Source organism: Rhamphochromis sp. 'chilingali', assembly GCF_963969265.1.
Source record: "Rhamphochromis sp. 'chilingali' genome assembly, chromosome: 22".
Lineage (NCBI taxonomy): Eukaryota > Metazoa > Chordata > Actinopteri > Cichliformes > Cichlidae > Rhamphochromis > Rhamphochromis sp. 'chilingali'.
Window position 1 is genome coordinate 25,917,375 of NC_137950.1, and position 24,795 is coordinate 25,942,169.

The 24,795-nt window shown below is 42.3% G+C and overlaps 1 protein-coding gene across 1 annotated transcript; it reads left to right on the forward strand.

Moving 5' to 3' along the window:
- Positions 1 to 506: 506 nt before the first annotated feature.
- Positions 507 to 23,440, forward strand: wnt3 (wingless-type MMTV integration site family, member 3). The gene is made up of 4 exons (XM_080873098.1): positions 507 to 1,157; positions 13,239 to 13,480; positions 17,868 to 18,133; positions 20,779 to 23,440. Exons 1-4 carry the CDS (start codon positions 1,078 to 1,080, stop codon positions 21,256 to 21,258), a joined length of 1,068 nt encoding a protein of 355 aa, XP_080729224.1. The 5' UTR covers positions 507 to 1,077; the 3' UTR covers positions 21,259 to 23,440.
- The last annotated feature ends 1,355 nt before the right edge of the window (positions 23,441 to 24,795 follow it).

Consider the following 24,795-nt stretch of genomic DNA (forward strand, 5'->3'; position numbering starts at 1 on the left):
CTCCCTCTCTCCACTCCCTCCTCCTCCTCCCCGTCCCACGGCTGCTTGCCCCACAGCCCATCAGAATGACAATGGTATTGATGTAAAATGTGTCGCCTTTGGGCCGCTGAAGCATATAACCCCTGCATGCCTGGCCCAGCTACCGCCACAGTTTATGGCTTTATTGTGTTCCCTTTTATGTCCTCCCATGTTGGGGAGGGCGGGCAACAATTTAGAAAATTCACTGTATATGTGCCCGTGCGTGTGTTGACATGTGTGTGTGCGCACTGTACGCACATGTATCCGGATCAATTAGTCAGAGCGCAACCCCCCCGAAAAAATCAACGTGTCAACATGTATGTCAGCGTGTGTGAGGCTCCTCCTGGGCAGGAGCCGGGCTACATCGCCTACCTCCAAAACCACTTTGGGGGATCATTTTTTTCCCGATGATCCCGGGATTAAGCAAGTTGAGCAACAACTCAACTCTACCTTTTTCATCTGTCCCTCCCTATCCCTCCTTCTCTCATTTCCCTCCCTCCCTCTCTCTTTTCACTCTTTCCTTTCTTTTTCACATTACCAGGGGGTGGCGTGTGATTGACAGATGGGAACGAATAATAATTTTTTTTTTCGTAACCTAAGGCCATCTTCTGTGATTGGCTTGCCAGCTGACATCTCCAAACCTCATTCTCCCCCTGCTGCCCCCACCACCCCCCCTCTTAATATTGGGCCTGTGGATGAGGCATCCTGAGGGAGAAAAAAGTAGAGAGAGAGAGAGAGAAAAATATATCTACCTTAGGGAAGAACCTCAGAGAGAGGGAGGGAAGGAGAGGACGGGTAGGAGCGTGTGTGCATGTGTGTAAGAGACACTTATTCTCTTAACTACTAGGAGACAGACACACTTTCCTGGCCCGACTCAAAGAAGGGGGGAAAAGAGGAGGAAGATTTTTTTTTTTTTTGCTTCAATATCATTTTAATTTTCCCCTCATTCAACAATCAAGCTGCCCTAAAGCTTCTCTTCCTGGAAACTCTTCTTCATTGCCTACTGGAAGTTCTATGTATTGATCTACTTACCCTCTCACACACTACAAGGCTTACCTCATGGATTTGTATCTGATTGGATATTTGATGTGTGTGTGGTTGTCCAGCTCACGGGTGCTTGGAGGCTATCCCATCTGGTGGTGAGTACGAATCCACAGTTTCAGCATCAGACCCTATAGCTGCATAAAGAGAGAGAGACTTTTTTTGGTCAAATGATCATTTCTGAGAGGGCAGAATGTGCACTTTCAGTAGACTGCGTGGAAAAATGTTCTCCAGCTCAGTCCAAAGAATCTTAACCTCAAATACTAGTGTAACGGAAAAGGCTTGCCGTTCTTTTCCCCTGCATATTCAGGTCTATTTATCACGTTGGAGTATGTTATGATGCAAAAAAGGGTGAATTTTTAGTTTAAATCATTCAAACGTGGGTGTCTTCTTTTAATTTAAGGGGGATAAAATACTTCAGCGAGTGGTCACCATGCTGATGTCAACAGCAAAAGATGGACTTCGGAGTATTTGCACATAACAGTTAAAGTCATTCATAAATACATAAATTGCGTCTTTCACTCAGGGACAATGACAGGACTGATGCTGCGCATGAAAACTCAACAAAGCCTCAAAAAACAGCCCCCCCTATTTATAAACCATAATTAATTTCTTTTCTGAAATACAACCATGTAATTTTAGGAGTGCCTTAGGAAGTACAACAATAATGGCTTATAAGATCATCATCATTTTGGTTTTGTTTGTTATTGTGCGTCACTGTTCTACATTCAGGCCGTCGGCCCCCCCCAAAAAAACCTGCCGTGAAGTGGATCTAAAAGATTTTTGGGACTGACAAAGTCCCGTACAATTAAAAAAGAAAATATTACAAATTTGCGGTTTACCACGGGGCACAGGCTGCGCTTAAATCGGTACATTTTGGACATTTTACTTCAATTGCAATACAATTCACCCCCACCACTACGGATTTGTGAGGAGACAATATGTTTAGGTGCCGCAGGGTTTTACTCTTTGTTAAATTATCCCAGATCGCTTTTGGCACCAGCAACTGAAATTTAGAGGTTTATCTCATTACAGATTCAGCGACATGCAGCTGACCTCATAGCTCCTGGTCTTCTTTTGTAACATAAAGCTTCTATTTTGGAGATATTTGTGTAGGCGTATGACAAAGCTCTTTTGGCACCCGACACAATACTTGTCAGAGCTACTGCACTTTAGTAGCCCAACTAGCATGTGGTCCCACCGTGGTGCTGTCCAAACCGCGAGCATCTTCTGGTTTCATTTACAGAGCAGGCAGCTGCCAAGCACACAGGCCACAGGGCTGAAGTGTTAATGGCAAAGAGGACTTTACACCCACTCCTGGATTCAGCAAGAACCCTAAGACAACAGTGACAAAGAGCTCGGGATTCTCTCTGTGTGAATTACCTGCAGCTGTTCTGTTCAAGGAGCTTACATGACACTGGTGTAATGTTTGAACCTTAACAGTGCGCGCTACCTTTGATTTGGGTAACAAATTCTGAAGTGTAGGCTAGGGTAGATGTTACTGGAGGCGAAGTTGAGATGAAACAGGTAGCTTCAGGTGACCGGGCAGGTGCTGAGGAACGGGACCCGTCAGTGGCACCATCCCCACGGTATAGAGTATGTCCAAAGGGTGACAAAATGAGCTGGTGCATCAAAAACAAGAGGGTGCCGAGTTTCAGCAAGGGCCCAGGCAGCCTCTTCCTCGCTTCTGTCTCAGGGGCGATGACTTGGCCATAAATTCTCCAGCCAAGGTGGGACGGGTTTGAGTGGAAGAGGAGTTTTTGACTGCTTTATGCCTGGCAGCCGTGCTTTTTTACAAGATGGGGTGTTGAAAACAAAACAGAGCATAAATAACTCGAGTGATATGCAGATATGCGTGGACGAGGATGAGGTGTGGTGGAGAGAAAAGCCATAGCAAACTAATGAGGAGGGTTTGGAGAGACAGAGCAGTAAACTGCCTTCTTGAAATGCAAGAATGTTGGAAAAACAGCGAGTTTGTACATCAGGTTTTGAGAGAAGTCATAAAAGCTCGAAGCTTAGATGTGACCTCACATAATCCACAGGTTCCACAGTGTTTCTATCCAGTTATCTGACAACACCATGCTCTCTGTGTGGTGAAGGAAAAATGAAATAAAGATCTTATTATTAGACTTACTGCCGCGGTTTGTTTTCACCTTTTAACCCAAGAACGATGACATAATATGTTTCTCTTATTAAACGCCAGCTTTGTTAATACTCCTAATCGTAAGTTAGTGTGGCGTAGGATCTCATCTATTTTCAGAACAGCAGCCAGCAGTGTGTTTGTTTTCCTTGCATAAACAGTGATAGCTGTAAGTGAATGATGACAGCCACTCTCAGCGATGAATTACCTCAGCTGAACTGACTCCAGCCATCGAGCACCGGCAGTGATTATCGGTTTTAACTCGGCCACAAGATGTTTAAATCCAATAACTGCTGTTTTCCTGATCCTCTGTTATCATCACCGCTGCTAAATCCACATGAGAAAGCAGAGAAGTTGTACACCTCTTGTCAGTTTTGTCCGTGCTCTTTGTCATTAAAAGATTACTTTAAATTTACATAGCTGCTGTTGTGAGAGGTGAAATCAAATAGAGAACAATGGCAAAGAGAAAGAAAGAGGGGAATGACAGAGAAAGAGATGAAGGAATGACGCAAGAGTCTGTTAAATGTTTTTGAAAATCGTCTTTAATGAGCAGTAAGTGCAACTGCGGGTGACCATTATTAGTTTAACTTCCATTTAGGTGAAGAATTATTGACACAATAAAGCAGAAAAAATTAATCTGCAACATTGACACAAAAAACTAGCAAATTCCATTTCCTACAAGTGCCAGATAATACATTTAATGCCCTTTAATTAACATTTGGAGCTCGCTATGGATACATACAACTTCCTGGTTCAATCTGCATTACTTGTGGAAGTTTCGAAAACCACTGGGGCCTCAATAATATCTGTGGCATACCTCTCAAGATCTCCTTCCCGGTTCAACCTGAGCAGCTTAAATGGGGCTCTAGAGTCCATCTCCTGGTCTCAGGAATGTCATTATCTGGCTGTGACACCCCCCCGCAACTCCAAAACCCCTACCGCTGGCAAAGGGGGCCACTTAAATGATCCTTACTACGAGAAAATCCTCCCGTCTGCAAGTCTTGTTTGAAAAGATCAAGGATGTTTAGGTATTATTCTGCAGTTGAAGGTGAAGAAAAGAGCAGGAAAATCCATAAGAATGTAATTCATAAGAAACTTTCGGGTTCCATTATGAACGGCTGAAGGCTGCCATAGGGCCAGGGTCAAAGGCAATTTAGGGCTAAAGCTTAAGAGAAATGTCTCAGCAGAAATTGACGTCCACAGGGATACTGGGTACAAAACAATAATACATTTCTAAAAAAAAAAAAAAAAAAGTATGATTATGTAACAAATGTTAAGATTCCCTTTATCCTAAAACATCTGTAATATGACTAAATATGCATTGAAGGGACCCATTATGCTCACTTCCAGCTACGCAGAGTTATTCTTGGACGTACGCTGGGCCTCAGTGGAGCCTCATGGTTCACACACTGTCTTTTAAAAACAAGCCATTTAAGCCTATTTCCTTCTGATTGGCCGTCCCTCATAAGCAGAAGGTGTCACATGAGCATTAACGTTTCTGTTTTTTCTTGCAGCCAGCAATTTTTTTTTCTTCTAGCAGATGAAAAAAATTGTATGTTTGCAACCGTGTTTCAAAGATGAGGTTTTGAAACTGACTGAAAAATTTGACTTGATGAAACTTGATTCAGTCACTCACTAAAAGATTTGCTGCCCTTATTTTCTGATCCATTACTTTACTTCACCCAGCGCAACAAGACTGTGGGATGACACTATCAAGGCAAAACCGAGCAAGGTAAGAGGTTCAAAGGAGTGTGGAGTTTCAAAGCAGCGACGGCGAGTCCTAATCTTCTCCCACCACCAAAGGACATGGGATGTGCTCTTGTAGGAAATGACAAAGTCCCCCTGGTGCATGGCTATCAGCTGCTTTAAACCACAGGGCAGCACAGTTACTCAAAGGGAAAACAGCCACGGCCAGGGGCGAAGAGATCATTAGAGGACACGTGTGGAGGCGCACATGCACACATTATTTAAAGTCTTCATTACCTGGCTGATCTCACCTCTGTGGCTTGTTACAGAGGTCAATTATTAGTGGCAAGCAATTTCTTTGACAGACAGGGTCAGTGACAAAGATGTGCCGATCACACCTGTGCAGCCTGTGTTCAGTTAAAGCCCTCAGGTCACTGACCAGGTCAGCCGAACGCCTGGCAGATGCAGCGAGAAAAGGAGGAGGCTATCATTCAAAAATAGAAGGGGTCTCATTTCAAATAGAAGATCTTTTTACTTTGCAACCACAAAATTTAAAAATTTCTCCAAACAACAACAACAAAAGATCGAGTAAATCACGCAGGAATGTTTCATTGAAAGATTTTCAGAACCAAAAGCTTTCTGTTTTCCTTTTGTTGCCAGAATTTTACTAATCAGTCACATTTGAACATTCTCTGGTTGCATGCAGATACACAGCAAAAAAACCATCTGATATTTTCTGACAATAATTCAGTTTATTATTAGTATTTTTTATTATATTTTTTTTATTTGCTATTAAGATTTTCTGACCACAACAACAGCCCTGAAAAATTAAACACTGCCAGAGAGGTTAAGCCACCAGACCAGCCAATGAGTTGCCAGACTGACACACGTGTAGAGGAGAGAAAAGTTGCATAAAGATTGCATGGTCTTGCAACAGCAGGTCCAAAGAAATGGGCAGTGTCTCAGACTGCAGCAGCAGCTCTGAGTGAAGTGTGTGTGAACCGGCGGGCTTTCTTAACCGTGTTTTATTTAATTAAAGCCATTAATTTTTTAAAATTACTTTTAAAGACAATTTGTGGTGTCTGAAATGACCACAATGAAATTCCTGAAATACAGTAAGAGATTTGCAACAGTTCAGTGTGAGTTATGATTTGCATGAGATGCATTGCCGCTGACAATTCGAGCAGGAGTGCCAACAAGCTGCCTTTCATGAAGAGAAGCTGGGGACAATGCGCTGTTTGAGTTGCGGTTCATTCAAACACTCCCTCAGGACTCAAATAAGCTCTGTCCTCTCAAGACAACAGCTCAGACTCTGTTGTGTCCACCTACCAGCAGAGAAAGATGCCAAGTTCCCGCTCTGACATTCATTTATCAGTGCCTTATACTCCCCAGAGCACTTCAGTGCAGAGCTATTGCTGCTCTCATTCTCTTCCTGACAGGGAGGTTCACAAGTTTACACCATGTTCAGTTTCCCTCTGCACGTCTCCATACTTGTGACTGCAGGGGCTCCTTGTCCTAACTCCGCATGCTCCGCAGCAGTCTGCAGAGAGAACTTGGAGAGGAGGGGAGGCAGAAGGAGGTAGAAAGACAGAACAGGTTTGAACATTTTTCAGGGGTCCTGTCATTTTTTATCTGATCAGCCAGGAGCTGTTGGACTACAAATCAAAAGTGTGCCGAAGAAAAAGAGAAGACAACAAAACACAGATAGCAGCTTTGCATTCCAGCCTCCACCAGGAAAAGTCCCATCCTCGGGCAAAGCCGGCAACTTTCCTTGGCCCACTTACTCTCTTTCGAGTGTCTTTATCTCTCTGTGGATTCTGTCGGGGGGATTCATAGATGAGATACCGACGGCAGTGTTTTTGGCACACGGTGCCGCCTGCTTTTGCTACGGCCTCGTTTAGCAATGTGACATCCTCCAGGCAAATCTCCCAAGCTGAGCCGCAGCATCAACATATAGCGGTATATCGGAGGCAGATTAGAGTTTAATGCAAACAACAGTCTTGCAGTTTGTTACTGCAGAGGAGCGTCGCTCTCACAGAAGAGGTGACACAACACACATGGGACTCAATGCTTCAGGCACAGACCCAGCATACGCTAACAAAACAACTATAATATCTATAAAGTTCCTCTATGCGAAATAAGTTAACTTATTCAGACACGGCTAAGAACAACTGGAACACATCAGGGCTGGTTTTAGAGTGAAATATTAGGGTGCACTGATAACAATAACAGGTGGATGTAGATGTAGCCCAAAAGCTGAGAAAGAGGACCAGAAAGCCATATGTTGCAACTCAAAGCCAGTGTTATGAACTCAGATGTTAAAGAAACATTTGATGGAGAAAAGCCACTGCAGCCCTGAACTGTACTAGCATGTCAGCGAGGTGCATATGAGAACAAATGTCTAACTTTCCAGCTCCCTAATATGAAGTCCATGTGAAATCAGCTTGCATCGACGTGCAAAAAGCATAGCTAATAATGTGGGACATCCACTGGTAGAGAGTGGGTGTCTTCTGCTACATACTGCACCCTTTTTTCTGGCCTAATCCTCAACCGTAACTCATACCCACCATAAAAGCAACGTGGTTAGGGAAATGTTATCTCGAGCTGAGCGTTTTTGCCCTCAACATGTTGGTGTTTTGAGACCAAATGTGAAAAGCAGGGGTGGATCTGAGCGTGAAATAGAAGCATCACACGCTCACTGGCTAATGACGAGTAATTTACAATATGTTACCCAGTGAGCATGATCGTTCCTTTCTGTCTCCAACAATGACAATGATTTGCAAAATAAACTTCATGTTGTCTTTGATATACCCTCAAGTTAGCGATGGAGCCCATAAAGTGAAGAGGAAAATCTTTACTGAGGTCACGGAGAAAGGGCACTGAGGGCAGCTTTCCCATAGACTTATGTAGTCTTTGACAACCAAAGGAGTCGCCTCCTGCTGGCCATTAAAAGGAATGCAATTGACTCACAGTAGCAACATCCATCTTTTATGCTATCTAGGCATAAGCCAAACAGAACTTTACTGGAACCGTGAACACAAAAGAAGCAAATTATATAAAAGATATACCAGCAATAGTCTCCTAATATTGTCTTAAGATTAAGGGTTCGAGTGTTAAATTCGGATCTGCCTACTATAGAGATCTCATGAAGACAGGAGGAATGTTCCCACACCACTCCACTATCCAATGATTGTGTGTAGTTTTGTTAGACATGCTAACTTTACATATGGATTTTAAACTGGACCTTTATTTTTGGTTATTTTCTAACTGATGGCTTAGGATGTTTGTTCTATTTGGACGTTACCATTTAACCTCACTACACCTAACACATTGTATTGGTTTGACGTCTGGTAATTGGGGGTTAGTAAACAGCCTCTAGGTGCATTCAGATCACCTTCAGGTGTTAATTGTGCCTTACATATTAATGGACACCGATAAAGCAAGAGGAAAAGATATATTTTAAGACAACAAATAGTCCCATAAACCAGTGGTTATTACTGGCCTGGGTACCTATAATTCTCACTAAGAGCACAAATATTGGATTTCTATAGATTCTAATAAAGTTTGAAGAAAGCATCAGATCTGTTTGTAAATGACAAATCTTTCATCTGTAGCATCTTTAGTATACCACTGTTGTAGGTATACTAAAGATTTGCATATTGCACTTTCCTAGTTTACTGCCCAAGAGGAGAACAATTTGATTAGTTGGAATAATTTACAGAGTCAAACATAAAAACTCAAACATACTTGCAGGCCTCTATAATTAAAGAAGACAAATGCACCATTAGTTCTACCTGCTCTCTGACATCTTACACGACATTTACAAATATGTTTAATGCAAATTTAGCATTTCATCTGTTGCCATGTACTGTAAATAAAGATTGTGTTGGAATTAGAAACCAATAAAATCATTACCAGCATATATACAAGCACAGCCACGGTTAGCATACTAACTAACTAGACTTACAAACTATAGCTGCAATTGTTACTTTCCACATTTTACAAGCAAAACATATAATAAACATAAAATACACTAGCCTGTAATCATCAATCAGCTTTAAACATTGATCAACAATGTAAAATTACAACATGCTTGGGTCATTGTACTTCTAGTACTAATCAGTTAAAGTTTTAGTTTTTCAGCTTTAGCAAAACAGCAAAATGTGACTGAGCGTGTAGTTAACTAGCACACCAACAATAGGCCAACACATGGTAGAGATCGCTAAGAAAACCCAACTTGTTGTTAAAATAACGCTTCACTGTGGCTATAAGCCAAAAGCAGAACAATTAAAGGTGTAGTATACGATACTGTAATGCTTTTACTTTAAAAGTAGGATGACTATACACAGAGCTATCTGTTAGCTTAAAGCTAAAAACATACAAGCTAGATGAAACAGCTTGGTTATTTTCCTCTGTTCAGGTTGTGTCAAATAGTTATAATTAATAAATATAAGTACAAAAAAGAGTTTTTTCTTCAGTATGCTTCTAGTCAAGACAAAGCACATCTTTTTACACCATATGTAAATAAATAAATAATAAAAATAAATAAACAATTTTGCTTAATTACTGAGAAACACAAAATCTGGGATTAGCTCTTCCTGACAAATTTACAGAAAATATTTAAAACACAATAAACAAACATACAGATTAATATGAGTGACACTATTATTGCTGAGTGATAACATTAGTAGCCCTGATGTTAACATAATGAACACAAAGAATAATATTTTGATGATTACACAAAGTGACAGTGTAGCAATCTGTGCCAAATTTGACAGATAAACTTCAATAGTTATGAAATTTGAATTTCAGCTCTTCTGTATGACCTCTGTTGGTGCATGCTCTTGTAAAGTCATGCTGTCTTTTACTGTCTAGAATTATCACACCAATGTAACAAGTCTTCAAACAGCGTAAGGTGCCCGCGGCAGATTTGTCCACACTAATCTGTAAATTTGTGTATTTCAACACTGGTAAAGTCTGACAAGCCATTTTGAAGTCACATTTGATTACACCTTCATATCCCTGTGGGCACTCACCTATAATGACCCTCTATTTGCTTAACGAGGCAAACAGGCTGGAGAGCAACACTCCCGAGCTGCTTAGATTTGTGCTTATCGGCCCTGGTCATGAACTTCTGTGGACACATCGTGCTAACGGCAATGAGGTCAAATGTCATGTTGTTTTCAACAAGTTCAGAAGGTCACCTGGTACGTTTCGTGTCCCTGGATATAGGCAGCTGTCACACACTGAACCCTGTAACGCAGACCTCCCACGACACAGCACATGAGTCGACTCTTCTATTCAGGTTGAGCTTGCTCAGAAACAAAACAAGAACTAAAATGTGCAATAAAGACATGCCTTGCACCTAAATTTCCTCCCCAAGCAGCAGAGACTGCAGTAGTGACTTTATTGCACTGGGAGTGGCTGAGCCAAAAGTTTTTGTTGACAGTGTTATAGTCTTGATTGCGTGAATTCCCATTTCTCAGCAAGGTGTGTGGTGGAATCCCTTTGTTTCCTTTGCTTCATTTCTGTGGTTTCCAGTGGCCCATCATACTTTCACATCAGTCCGGTTTAGATACTGAGAAAACCCCCCAACCAAGCTGTAAACCCCCAGGCCAGAAGAGGCCCCACACGGATGTGCCCGGGCATGCACCTGCCAAGCCCTGCCGTTTGCTGCTGCTCTTCTGCTCGTCTCATCCCCTGCAGCAGATTCCCCCGGCATTCTGCCTCTCTGGAGGTCTCTGCGTCTGCTGCTCCCTCACTCGGTTGAGACACGTTGCGCGTAGCTTCCGAGAAGTGAGGCAAAGCAGGCAGGATCAGCAGTGCACACATGCGGTCTCTGTGCATGCATCTTCGTGTGTGTCTGTTTGCACAATGAGTCTTGTAACTCTCATTAACACCTAGCCAATAACGTATCCCTTTCATCTTATCTATCCATAAGGATCAAGCGAGGCACATGCTTTGCAAACAAAGACAAATAGCCTGGCAGATCCACAGCCTGTTGTTTAAACACGCTATGTCCACCACAAAGTCCCATGTGGTTAGCTAATTGATTCCATCAGAAATCCTGCCCACCACAGCAAACAGATTCATCCTTTTGAATGGCACAGTGGTCTGATTCATAAATATCTGACTTGAGCAAGAGAGATTTGTCTTTGAGGTAGCTCATTGATGTTGTTGGGGAGCATGTGACACCAGCATTCATCTAGTGGCTCATCATCCTCTCTGGTCTATCCCATGACTGAGAGATTAATGGGCAGCAACCCATCTAGCAGACAGTGTAATTAAGGTCCTTAGTCACTCAGTCACCAGACGGAGTGAAGTCAGCAACACTTGAACTCTGATGTTGGTGGGATTGGGACTGGCAGATGAGATAATGTGGCTACATTTGCTTGGGTAAACTCAAGACAAGAACATGAATGGAGATTGATGAGCACTATCAAATTACTAGCTCCGCATGGGAACATGAAATCGGAGAAAATGGCATGTTAACTTTGAGTTATTAATAGACAGCAAGCGTATTTTTCCTTGTGCGTAGCAGCATTCGATAATTTTTGAGTATCAGATCAAGTTTTGTTATGAGCTTCCACGTGAAACATAAGAATTGTTTATTGTGTATCTGTGTCAGTCACAAACCTCACAGCAGCAACACAATTGGCTCAGCTGATTATGGGATGATCAAATTACATTAGGTCGTCTGTAAAAGCAAAACAGTTTCATGTGCCAGAATGCTACCTCCGCTAGTAACTCTTAATACCTGGCAAAATATTAATCTAAGGCTACCAATGCTTAGATGAAAAACAGTATAAAGAAGGAAGATGTGGGTGCAGGGGGTTTGGTGGGAGCTTCATGTAGAAGTGCACATGAGTATCTAAGAGCCGATTTTTTTTTCTTCCCAACTTCAATGGCTTCACTTGTGTGTTCGGGTGGGGCACTGCACTGCACTCATCTGTCAGAGTCAGTGCCTGCTATGATTGGGTTGCGCCCTGCGGGTGTCCTGAGGTCATCCCGAGTGGCGCTCTGATCTGATCGGCATCAATTGTTCCCGCGTGATCCTCTAAGGGCCTCCAGCGCCACGTTGTCCAGTCAGACTCGCTAAGTGCTGCAGAGTCTGCAGACTCCTGTGAACTGCCAGCACATCTTTACACCTCTTACCCTGTACACACTCAAATCACATGCATACATTGCAAAACAATTAGCAGCTGGGCAAGCTTGTATTCAAACACATATTTTTCATGGGGTGATAAAGGCTATGCATAGAAATAAATAAACAAGAAATATAAATCTGGCATCTAAGAGAGCTTCTGGAAGAAAATTTTGTTTGAGCTTGTCAACATGAAAAGCGTGTTAAAACATGGGCATGACACACACGTCTTCTCTCTGTCTTTTATTTCAAGAGAAATAGAAAGCAATTAAAATTAATTACCTGAGTGAAACTATAATGGTTTCTGGCAACACATGCTGAGCTCGACTGTTTGGCAGTGATTAATCCCTGCTTAGACACATCTGCACGAGTCCTCTGGTGAGGCGCATCGCCTCAGACGTGCCATCTTCGTGCATCACCATCAGTGTTCTTAACACATCACCTCCAGAGGACAACCGCAAATTAATGACGGTACTGCAAGGGCAGGTGTTTTCATATATTCAAAATCACACGAGGGGGCTTTTCCCCAAACTAAACAGACAGGTTCTTGTGTGTGTTATCAGTTAGATCAGCAGATCTGTGCAAGCTAACAAGTGGAAACACTTTGAGAAGTCAGTACTAATAGCTTGTATCCCTGCCCTGAAGTGGGCTTATTAGCCTCCTCTCTCTGGTGAGAAAAAAGGAAGCAAAATAAAGAGGAGCTCTTAGTATAAACAATATAAATCAATAAAACACTCAGGTATGAATCATTGTACTCTCTCAGGGCTACATTTATAGTGTAATGGGAGATTAATGAATACAGAAGCAGTCTCCACTCACAGAGCAGGTTGCCTTTCAGTGAGGCCTCCCTGGCAGGTTACCACTCTTGCTATTGTGGAACTGAGTTCACAGAGGGCACAGAAGATGTGAGGGAAGCACAGGGAAGGGCTTTTGAAAGAATACCAAACTAATGTGAGAAATGTACAGGTTAGTTTTATTTATTTTTTGCTTATAAAACCTACAATAAAAATGTCAAAGTTCCTAAAAGTCAGATAGCAGTACCAAATTTATTCAATGGGTACAATTATTTAGGCACTTTTGCTGAATATGTCTTGAGGTTTGATGCAAATCCTCAGGAAAAAATAATAAATAAGTGTTTTTTGCACTTGTGTGTTTAACACAGAGGTGCTGATCTCACTTAACGATGCTTTCCCTCTCTCTGTGACACAGGTCCCTGGCACTGGGGCAGCAGTACTCATCTTTGGGCTCCCAACCAATCCTGTGTGGCTCTATCCCCGGCCTCGTACCGAAACAGCTGCGTTTCTGTCGCAACTACATTGAGATTATGCCCAGTGTCGCTGAAGGAGTCAAGCTGGGGATCCAAGAGTGCCAGCACCAGTTTAGGGGTCGCCGATGGAACTGCACCACCATCAAGGACAACCTGGCCATTTTCGGCCCTGTTCTAGATAAAGGTAGGACTTTTTTTTAGGTTGCTATATCTTTCATGCTGATTTTTGTACTGACATACAGGCTTACTGAGTAAAAAAAATGATCTAGAGGGATCTAAATAATCTCTTCCAAACAACACCCAACTTTAAAATGCAGTCTTTGAAGGTAAGGCTACTGCAAGCTGTTACAAAACTGGTGTTTAACACTTTCCACCCTAAGGCTCAGCACTGCCTGAGCTGCCTGGGCTTTTGCTGACAAACGACTAACTAGGGCAATTACAATAATATCCACCTTTCCTGGCTGCACTGAGAAATGAGTGCAGGTACAAGCACTGACACATTAGTCATCTTTATCTTCTATATTGCATTTATCTTCAAACTCATGGGCTTTTTTTTTTGGTTTTTCCCAACCTTGTTTACACACTCGTACATGAAAGAAGGTCAGTGCGGTAAATCTCTCAACAAAACCTGACAGCTGATGTACTGGAGGCATCCATCAGGTGCTGTACACGCAGAATGCTAAGTGTAAACTATCCCTACACTTATCTGCGTCAATTAGGCAGTCCCACCAGACCTGACAGTGGGAAACAAGGCACACAGGTGTCCTGCTTAAGGCCTTCCAGTCCCTAATTATAAAGGCAGACGTTTGTGTGTTGCGTGTGAGGTTGCTGATTGGAAATGAATTAGCCTGTGTGTCAGAGGCGAAGGAATCTGGGCAGAAATGGGCAGTGTGAGCAGTCCAAGCTCCTCAGTCAAATAAAAGGGAGAGGGGAGGCCAAATGAGATTACAGGCAATAGAAAAGGGCCGGGGGGCTCCGCTCAACCCCTACTGTGCATGAAGGCCAGTGCGCGCCTCACACAGTCCAGCTCCCACGGACACCCCATTCACACGCCCTTTTGACTCTGTCATGAAAACAGGCTGAAAGGGGATCTCTCCCAACCTAGCCCGAGTGTGCACAGTGGGATAGGGAAGGATAGGATGGAGGGAAGGAGGTAAGGATGTAAGGATGAAGAGTGTGCCACTTTGGGAGTGATTAATGGAGAAGCTCATGCTAGGGAAGCAAGAGCTACCAACCAGTACCCTGGCCACCTTAAGCTGTGGGTTGGCTGCCGTGGTGCTGTTGGTGGATGCCTGGAGGAAGTGGGGGGTTGAGGTGCTGCAGTGGGTGGTGGTGTATGGGATTTCGGATCAGGGTGTTGGCGGAGGGGTGGCTGGTGGGAGAGGAGGGGGACTTGGGGAGTTTAGGGAATGCCAGCTCCGGGCAGAGCTGGGCTGTGGGGGCGTGAGTCGCTGGACCCTTTGTGTGGATAATACGGTGTGACACAAGGGAAACAAAGGCGGATTGATGGGCCCAGCAGGTAGCAGGAGCAGCGCCAGCCTTGGCTAACAGCCAGAGCTCCAGGGGCCCGGGGCTCACAGGCCCCTGTTTTGGAGGGCCCACTTAGGCTTGCCAGGGCAAGTAGGGATGCCCAACATGAGGACAGTATGTCATCCAGTGTCGTTCATTGGACATTTAGATGAAAACCTCTTTTCATTAGGGATAAACAATAAACATGAAATGTGTAGACAAACAGTTTCTTATTGTTTCAGTTTTACAAAAGATATCAAAAATAATTAACAAACATAGTTTTGATTAACGTTATTTCACTGTCTGTATTTCTCAAGATTTTCTCAAAAGCAGCCAACATAAAAAAAGGGTTTTGGTTTTGGGACACTGACTGCAGTCAAATTGTGGGTGGGGAAAATATGGCTAGCTTCCAGACAAACATTTGTAAACTTTGTCTGTGGCTTGTTAAGTGGTCTCATTGAGCTTTTGGCAGTGGATCCATCAAAGAATTTCTAGCTCTAGTTGCCAGTGTGGTCAGCAAAATAGGAGCTTAATTCTCCAGTCGTGTTCATACAAATTTCAAAACTCAAGTCGTGCAATTCCGTAGATCAGATATTCCAGCTGTTGAAAGCCTGAAGGTCTGTTCTGTATAACTATCATAGAGGGGGAAAAGCTGGGATGCTAGGTAAAATGTAAATAAAAATGTTGCACAATGATTTCTAATTCTATTGATTAATGGTGTTAAAGCAATATGGTTCAGATTTTTTAAGAGAGAAATCTCTTTATTTTGGATCCAAAACTAGAAACATGCTTAAAAAAAAGGTGGGACAAGGACTATAAAATACTATAACGATTCTAATAACCCAGAGGCAACATTGGAAATGTTCCTGATGTTGCCAACTTGTTTGTGCCTGAGTTCATTTAAGATTTATGCAAACTGGAAAACTGTCCCCGTGTTCGGGCCATCAGAAATGTTTTATTCCTTTTGAAAATTATGGGAAAATCATGGCCTACAGGGTAAAGTGAAGAACATCCAACATTATTAGTACACAGTTCAAAGGTTAGCATCCATAATGATGCAGTGAGGCGTCGGTGCACATAGAATAGGTAGCTTGGAGATCTGTAAGGGCACCATTAATGCTGAATACAGGTGCTTCTGTTCAGCCAACACTTGGGGAACACCCTTTTTAGCACTTTCTGGGGATATTGCAGCATCATAGCTCCACAGTAAGAGAGTCTTGGTGCAGGGAGAAATCATTTGGTGTCATATGAAATGGCAACTGAGCAGAACTGTCTTACCGCATCTTATATCAGTTGCACAGAAGTAGCTGTAAGTAATCTGGGCGCTACCTATAAACAATATATACGCGGCGTTTTTTCCTGAATAGTTTCGCCAGGATTACTGTCTAAGGACAGCGCTAGCAAGAAGAAAAAACAGCCCGTTCGTGTTGGTGGAAAAATGTACCATGTTGACCAATAAAAAAAATGATATGACAACATGACATTTGGTTGTTTAGGAAGAGGGGGAAGTTTTAGGAGTGAGCGAGTTTTGAGATGTGAGAGATTTGTGACGTTTAGCATGTTTGGAGTGTGTAGTTAATGTGTTGTCTTGTGTAGTTAGCATGTAGTGTTGTGGATAGTTTTGTGTTGTGTGTCAGAACAATGAGGCGACTGCTGTCTCCAGGTAGAAACAGGAGTGATACACCTGCTGCTGTCAGACCTGCAGGTATCAGGCTGTGATGTTCTCCTTTATAGTGGACAGAAATAATTTTTTTGGTGGCACAAATAATTTTTGTGGCATGTTATTGAGCAGAACAGCTGATTGTTCTGTAAATAGTTTGAAATGGTTATTTAAAAAAGGGGTAAGAGGTAAATAGCTGCAAATAACTTTGTTGTTTGCAAAACTTGTGAATATTTTAAAATTGACAATTTATATTTGCATTTAAAGTTATGAAATATGATTCATTAAATATGTTTGTGGTTGTTACAGTAAAAAATGTAACTTTTTCTACTCAGGTTTTATGTTTTTTGTCTGATTTTAGATCAATTGTGTTAATACAGTATGCCAAAATGAAAACATAACTGTAAATTCATACACGTGAGGTTGTGCTGAAAACAATGATACCAAACAAGGCAAAGGAAATCGTTTTTAAAGGTGAAATGTAGAGTTCAAATCAAATAATTAATTACTTTTAGAATCTTGTAACTCAGTTACCTTTTTGAAGCAGTAACTAGTAACTACAATTAATTACTTTTTCAAAGTAACTTGCCCAACACTGCTGGTATCAAACTTTAAAAAATGTCTTTTTATTTAAATGTAGGTTAAGCGCTCTGAAATCATTGGATCTGTTTGTGTTTTCATTTAACAAAGCCCCTCACCTTTTTTTGGAATCGAAGTCACAGGACACCAATAGTGTGTGTTTTTCTATATCTGGTGGAGTGTAATGGGTGAGCCACAGTAAGTGTGCTGTGATTGTGAAACAATGGTGTCTGGTTACATAATAAGCTGTTGTCTTCAAAGACAGCGTAACTCCATCCGTCAGAGTGAAGAAGAAACAGCCTGACACACTGCTAGGTTTCACCAGAAGGCCTTAGGCTGTAAACAGGAATGGGTGGGGGGTAACAACATTCCTGAAACACTATCCAGATGCAAAGCAGCACACCTCAGGGATGACAGGGGGTCACTTAGATCCCACTGAGCGTTAGACTACAATAGGCTGATGTCACTGCAGGGACTCTGCTGTTAGGTTCCTTGGTGGTTCTTCCACGTCACTGATGATGATCAGAACTGTGTAAACATAGTTAAACATTGTTTATATTATATTGTATATAGGAGATGTTAAGGAGTTCTTCTATAGGCTTCTTGCTTTATTACAGTGGCAAATACCTGTCCATTAATGTGCCTTCTCAAAGATGAAATGTTGTGTTAAAAGGTTAGCGCCTGAAGGTATCCCTTTCAATACATCTGTCTGGATGTTGGCAGTAGTAAAGATCACCTTGTCTACGTTTACCATAAGATTGACACACTTCCTTTCCTTCTCCTTTTCTCTGTCTTTCTGTCTGTCTTCGTCCGTCTCTTTCAGCAACCAGAGAGTCAGCATTCGTCCATGCTATAGCTTCAGCGGGCGTTGCATTTGCAGTGACACGCTCATGTGCCGAGGGCACGTCGACCATGTGTGGGTGCGACTCCCACCACAAGGGCCCTCCAGGGGAGGGCTGGAAGTGGGGTGGCTGCAGCGAGGATGCAGAGTTTGGGGTGCTGGTGTCCAGGGAGTTTGCGGACGCCAGAGAAAACCGTCCAGACGCTCGCTCAGCAATGAATCGGCACAACAACGAGGCGGGACGCACGGTAAACACATTTACTATTAGGAACCTGCAGAGCTGCACTGTTATTTTTCTACTTTTCACATGGAAAATAACATTAACCAGCCAAAAATATGTGGGTACTACAATATAATATCCATATGAAAACCTTTAAAACCACAGATATTAACCTGCTACTGTAAGAGCTCCCACTCATCTCAGAAGAGTTTGCCCCAGTTTTTAGAACCTGGCTTTCACCCAGTCACAACAACAAAGTAAGGTTCAACACTGACACTGCGGGAAAAGTTCAAAGTCGTTGCACAACTTAAACCCAAAGATCACTTGGAAATAAGAGTTAGAGAGCATAAAAAACAAAGATAGAACAGGTAATCAAAGTCAATGTTTCTTTTTTAAACTTTCAGTTCAATTAAGTTTATTTGTATCGTATAAAATCACAACAATATTTGCCTCAAGGTGCTTTAGATTGTAAGGTAAAGACCCTATGATAACATCGAGAAAAACCAAATATTCAGACGGCACCTCTATGAGCAAACACTTGGTAACAGTGGGAAGGAAAAACTCCCTTTATACAGGAAGAAACCTCAGACTCAAGAAAAAAATGACAAAATATCTCAAAAATAATGATTATTTATTATCTGAATATTTAGCTCAGTTTTAGTATTAGCTTACATGTTTTATGTGTTTTCAGACTAAATGTACTTGTCAGATGAAGCACTCTGATAAGCCATGTTAGTTAGTTACAATTATTGGTCAACGTTTAACCACGGTGATGTAAAAACAATGGACAAAAAGCTGAGTGAAACTATTACTATTTTGGATTACTGATTGCTCATGTGACAGGCATGATATAGGTACTTGACTTGTCCTCACAATCCCAAGTTTCCATCTGAAAACGAGCACTTGACTTTGAATGACTGGTTAATTACTGATCTAAGCAACATTCATCTACCCGCCATGCCCCCACACCTTGCCTTTCATGCCTTGCATCCCAATGAGAAATTCCCCGACAGTCAAATAACCCAAGTGAGCTGAGGGGGAAAAAAAAGAAGCAAATCAGCTCAGTCTTAAAACATCACTGGCTGCTGTCACTGCTGGGAGAAAACAGGCTGCTCGCTGAGAGGCAAAACAGGGGGACCACACGGCAACAAGACAGCCCTTTGATGCGCACAGCAGCAGTCAGAGCGACCACAGGAGCTCACTGAACAGAGGTAATGTCAGAGGAGTCACCCGTCCTCTCCACCTGGCCCTCTCACGCTTCGTTATTTAGCCCCGAGGGCCTTGGATTTGATGTTGGCATGACAAGCTCACGGTGTGATGTCACTGGTCCACTTTTCTCCCCTCTACTCACCCAGAGGTGCCACAGCCACCTGCCTTCCACCCCAGCTGGGGGATTTCTGCAGCTAAATATAGCTGTTGAGCTAAAGCACAACACAATGAAAAACCGAAAACATAAAAACACGTCCCACGGGAGCATACTCACAACGTGAGCCAATAACTTCAGAGAGAATTAGCAGCGGCGCAGAGCCTCCATACTCCACAGCTGCATGACACTTCAATAAAGTGCAGCCACTGGCATATTGTTTTTCTTGGCCTGCTTTGCAAGGCTTTAGTGGTTTTGTTAGTCTGCATTACCGAATTCACTCTAAATCTCTGAGCATAAAGCTTTACCAGATCTTGTTCCGTTGTGGCAGCTTCCAAAACAGTTATCAAACTAAGACCAGCACATTTTACACTTCAGAGCAATGCGTTGCACAAAGAGAAAAAAAAATCATAACTTGTTTCTACCCAGAGGACAACAGCTGTAGTTAAAATCTCACCAACCTCACAGCTCCAACGTTCTGTCAAAAGAAGCGTACTTAAAGATTTATTGGCTAGGTGAGAATTTATTTTAATTTTTTGGAGCATACCGAACATATACAGACAAAAAGTGATCTGTGTGTTTAAGAAGCGCACTATCCTTTCATGCAGTGACTCAGGATTGTCAGTGAAATCTGTTCTGAATCCAGCTGGATGAGGCAGATTTTCTTTTCTGGGCAAGAGTCATGACGCTCAAGAGATGATGCTTTAGTGAGGAAAAGTGTTATTAGAAAAGCTTAAAAATCTTGGATGCATGCTGAGATGCCAAATATGTGGTTTTCACTTTATTTCAGTCACTAAAGTCAAAAGAAGGTTGTCATTTCCATCTGCAGCAATTCATATTTGGACTTATGGTTCATTTCTGGGACTCCCAGCGCCTCCATGTGCAGCCAAGACAAAGAAAGTAGTGAGAAGACCTATTAAAAGGACAGAAGAGACACTGACAGCAGATATTACACAGATTATCAGAGAAACGGTATGAAAAGGAAGCACTGAGGTAGAGGAGGGTTACAAAGTGGCTTGCAGATGCACAATAGGTGGGCAAGTGTGAGTACAGCCTCGTGTTGCAATTAGGTGGCCTACCTAAACTAATATTAACCCTTTCAAGCCTGGGAAATAATCGCCAGGACATTTAAATGTGTTTCTTGAACTGTCGGACACATTTTTATATAACGAATTAAATATAAATTTAAATATATGCGTTTTAATTTGTATAATATTTGCCACATCTAGCATTTTTTGCAAAATTTGAAAAAGGGAGAAAACATTTTCCCACGCACAGACTTTTATTCTGGGGTTTTTTCTCGTTCTCAGACTATCCTGGATCACATGCACCTGCGCTGCAAATGTCACGGCCTTTCTGGAAGCTGCGAGGTGAAGACGTGCTGGTGGGCGCAGCCGGACTTCCGCATGCTGGGCGACTACCTGAAGGACAAGTACGACAGCGCCTCAGAGATGGTGGTGGAGAAGCACCGCGAGTCTCGTGGCTGGGTGGAGACCCTGCGAGTCAAGTACGCCTTCTTCAAGCACCCCACTGAGCGCGACCTGGTGTACTACGAGGGCTCGCCCAATTTCTGCGAGCCCAACCCAGAGACGGGCTCCTTTGGGACGCGCGATCGTGTCTGCAACGTGTCGTCGCACGGCATTGAGGGCTGCGACCTGCTGTGCTGCGGACGCGGCCACAACACCCGGACTGAGAAACGCAAAGAGAAGTGTCACTGCATCTTCCACTGGTGCTGCTACGTCAGCTGTCAGGAGTGTGTGCGCGTCTACGACGTACACACGTGTAAGTGAGACAGACAAGCTGACTGCTGGACCTTCAACTCCCCACCTCCTGCATGACTTCCTTGATTCCCCCACCACACACACACACACACACACACACAAGCGCAGTCAAAAACATATTCATCCACACACATTCAAGCCCTAATGGGTAATGGCACATCAGTAATGGATACTTCTGTACCATTTTTTGTACAAACCATGCACAAGAATCTATCTTCCAAACCACTACCCCCATAACTACATAATATCTGAGCAGAACGTGTCCCGTGTTGACCTGATGGATAACTTGGTCCACTCTCACGGGAAGAAGCTAGAGTTGCCACTCTCCCCTCGTTCGTCCTCACCCTGCAGCATTGGGCCATGACTACCCCTCCCTTCCCCTTTGTCTTTATTTATTTCCCACCCTTCATGCCAACACAGCGTTTTCGGCATGTACAGTAACACTTTTACATGTGAGATTAATGCAGTAAAAAAAAACAAAAAAACAAAAACAGTGACTCTCCTTGCTTTTGAGTAAAAAGCATCTTCTAACTAACACCTCACTTCTCCAGCCAGTCTGGTTGGTTTACCTTTTTGTTGTTGTTGTTGTTGCTGTTTTTTAACTTAACCAACCTCTCTACCCAATCACTTACTCTTAAGTAATACTGAACACGTCAGCAGCCCCAGGAAACCATCACTTTGTAACTACTGAACTGAACTGAACTGAGGCACTGGAAGTGCCGCAGTCCTGTCCTTTCTAAACTACTGAGCTGATCCCTTCCTTCCCTGCAGACTGACTACTGCGACAGTCAACTAGAAGACATGTGCTTCAGTCTGATTTTTTAATAAACCCACATTTCTGAAATATTACCACTGAGCTGGGGTTTGAGGTATGCAGGAGGAGGCATGCTCGTTCTGCTAACTAACAACCCGTGCATATGTATTTATGTGCACTATTCATAACTCCAGGTGGTAAACATTTGAGCATTGTTTATGTGAGCAAATTCTTCTTGGTTGCAAGCTAGCAGTTCTTATGAATGACGGCGCTGTTACCACATTCACCCTGTAAATCGCTCATGGTTTCTACAAATGTCATGCAACTTCACCATTCAAACTTACGGAGTCTGGGGGTAAAAACTAACCACAGAAAAGTTCTGATTATATGTGTGAAGGTCACCTATTATGGCTGTGTCGTTATGAATTTGTGCATCAAACTTGAGTCCAGCTTATGTCCAATATTAACTCTGGTGTTTTGTTTTGTTTTATTTTATATCACTTTCGGTGCAGAAAAACATTTGTCTCAACAAAAATCTTTTACTTCTGGGAACAAAAGGGAAAGAAAACAAGGGGATATGTGACGACACGTGGAGACAACATGGGCTGAGAAAGATCTGATTGGCTGTCACATCCTTCCATCTGTGTTTTCAGTCAGCTGGACAGTTGAGGTTTTTACGGTTGATTTATGAACTCGTATTCTTGTCAGTACACCCCGAAACACTCCTGCCGTCATGTTTTGATTTTTAGAATATTGGGAAAAACAAATTACTGCCATTTAATCAAAAGAATGCTTTTCATAGACTTCAGTGTCAGCACATTGTAACTTGCAACAAAAGAAACCGGTTTAAAGACCACTAACAAAAATTGCTATGATTTGTGGGTGGATTGTAAAGACTGCCAATTCACGAAGTTTAAAAAAACATCTGATTCTGAGAACATGAAGCGTAGAACGGATGATTTATAAGGGATGCGTATGTGCGTGTGCATGACAAGCTACTACAGAAGAGGATGGATGGACCGACGGACAGCGAGCTGGCTCTTCACAATGGTGGAGCAAAGCAAGAGAGGTTTCACACAACATGTTCTGACAGTCCCACCTGCTTCCTATTAATTATATTCAAGAACAAACACACAAGTTACCCAGTAGTGTGTAGGCTGTCCTCTCTTTGGGACATAGCTTAGTGTTCACGTCATCTTCTACACAGCCCTCCCTACCTGGGCCTACCTTTCTGTGTTCAGTCCCCCCACCCTACCGAGACCCCCAAAGGCCCCTCATCTTTCCCCGCTATATCCAAAGTTTTGTACAAATGTTTTAAAGTTGAATAATTCCCTTTTTATTTTATAATCGTAAATGTTATGTTTTTATAAATATTATTTATTATACAATGTATATATCTGTATGACTGAACTAAGATTATATATTTGAAGAAGAAAACCTGTGTCATGTTTCTTTATGCTTGCAAAGGTACACTCAAACACACGCCTCACTTTTCTACATGAAGTTGAAATGCAGGCTGAAACAAAGGTCTGTTAGATACTCCGTCCTTTGATACAGCATTCACTTAATTAATTTGATTCCACTTAAAGGAGAATTTTAATTATACTTTATTATTATTACGGTACTGTAGAAAAGTCCTGTGAAAAAACAAACTCCTATCGAGTTTTTTTGTGTGACTGTATATAAAAGATGGGCTTCTCCACATGAAAGTCGCCCATTGGTTTATGAAGTTAGAGGGTTTTGGCTGTTGGTCATCTTGGTTGCTTTTGAAGAGGCCATATTTGGATGAGAGCAGAGAGTTATTATTAATGTGCTCCTTCACACTCTGCCTCTAAAAGACGACATTTGACCACCTCCCTTTATCTTTAATGACACCTCAGTATATATCAATAAAGATGCAGTTTGATGACCATTAAAACTAATTTCTGAGTTTTTGTAAGGATAGCTGCACAGGCAGGGACCAGCTAACTGCTGATATTCACCGAGTCAACTTTTTCTATAAGCAGGCCTAAAATACAACAGAGATCAGTCAGTTCAGAAAAGAGCTTTAAGTTATTCCTAGTAGGTGGTTGGTTATGGTTATGAGCTAAACAGTCAAATTTCCAAAGTCGGGAAGTCATTTGTTGGGTACTTTTGCATTGTAGTCTGAAAACAACATGTTTGTGACATGTTGCATCTTATTGTTTAATTTTTAAATGATACCAGATTACTTCTAATTATTAACTTTACCTGATCTGTGTCACTCCATATTGCGGAGCAAGTAGGAGCTACAGCCTAATGCTAAACGACAAATCCAATGCAATCTCCCTCATAAAGACAAGAGGCTAAACTTTTTTCATGATTAACCAAATATTTCTTTTCCAACTTGAGTAGACGTGTATGTGACTTTTTCCAGCTGCACAATCACATCGCATTGGTTGCACATTTGGTTATTAGCTAGCAAAACATAGATGTAGCCGTTATGATGCCATCGAGTGGTTATAAACACGGAAGGAAAGTCTTTATGGAGGTCAAGTTAGAAAGTAATTGTTCCAAAGATTTTTATAGGACTGCAAATCCTCTTGTAACTACAAGTATCGCCATCATGTGGCCATAAAAAGAATGCAGGTTTAAAGCACAGCTTTGTCCATCTTTTATAGTCTTTGGTCCAGATACTAGCTAATAAATGCTAAAGAACAAACATAGAAAAAAACTAAAATTCAAACAAAGTACACAGACCACTGGTTTAATTTTGTTCTCTGTTGGATCTATATACAATATTGTCTACTCGACTGGCTAGTGCTGTTGCTAGG

Bases quoted from the DNA above. Each gene is read 5' to 3' on its own strand.
- wnt3 (XM_080873098.1), top strand. From the start codon at position 1,078: ATGGATTTGTATCTGATTGGATATTTGATGTGTGTGTGGTTGTCCAGC. The intron at 1,158-13,238 runs GTGAGTACGAAT...TCTGTGACACAG, and splicing joins GGAGGCTATCCCATCTGGTG to GTCCCTGGCACTGGGGCAGC. The intron at 18,134-20,778 runs GTAAACACATTT...TCTCGTTCTCAG, and splicing joins ACAACGAGGCGGGACGCACG to ACTATCCTGGATCACATGCA.